The 327-nt window shown below is 59.3% G+C and overlaps 1 protein-coding gene across 1 annotated transcript in view; it reads right to left on the reverse strand.

Moving 5' to 3' along the window:
- Window positions 1-204: 204 nt before the first annotated feature.
- Window positions 205-327, reverse strand: part of MBOAT2 (membrane bound O-acyltransferase domain containing 2) — a 32,804-nt gene continuing 32,681 nt past the window's right edge. The window contains exon 5 of the mRNA XM_023533602.1: window positions 205-327. This exon is cut by the window's right edge and continues 1 nt beyond it. Coding sequence (XP_023389370.1) covers window positions 205-327 — 123 coding nt within the window.

Below are 327 nucleotides of genomic sequence, written 5' to 3' on the forward strand. Positions count from 1 at the left end.
CGACGCACCCCCTGTGGGTGCCTCCTGCGTGGAGCCCGTGGCGTGCCGGGCAAACACGCTGGGCACACGCCTCGCTGCCAGCCCGAGAGCTGACCGGGGCCTGCCTTGTAAACACTCAACTCAGTTTCTGTCCCAGGTCGAGGAGACGGCCCCTGAGGTATGACGCGAAACTCTGGATACTTACCGCTCGAGCTGCTAATGTCATCACCAACTCTGGATACTTACCGCTCGAGCTGCTAATGTCATCACCACTGCTGTTAGAAATGTCAGGTAGTATCCGGGGTACACCCCGTGCCAGATGGCAGAGAGGATGAACGTCTGGATGGT

Source organism: Pteropus vampyrus, unplaced genomic scaffold (assembly GCF_000151845.1).
Source record: "Pteropus vampyrus isolate Shadow unplaced genomic scaffold, Pvam_2.0 Scaffold105, whole genome shotgun sequence".
In the NCBI taxonomy this organism is placed as follows: Eukaryota; Metazoa; Chordata; class Mammalia; order Chiroptera; family Pteropodidae; genus Pteropus; species Pteropus vampyrus.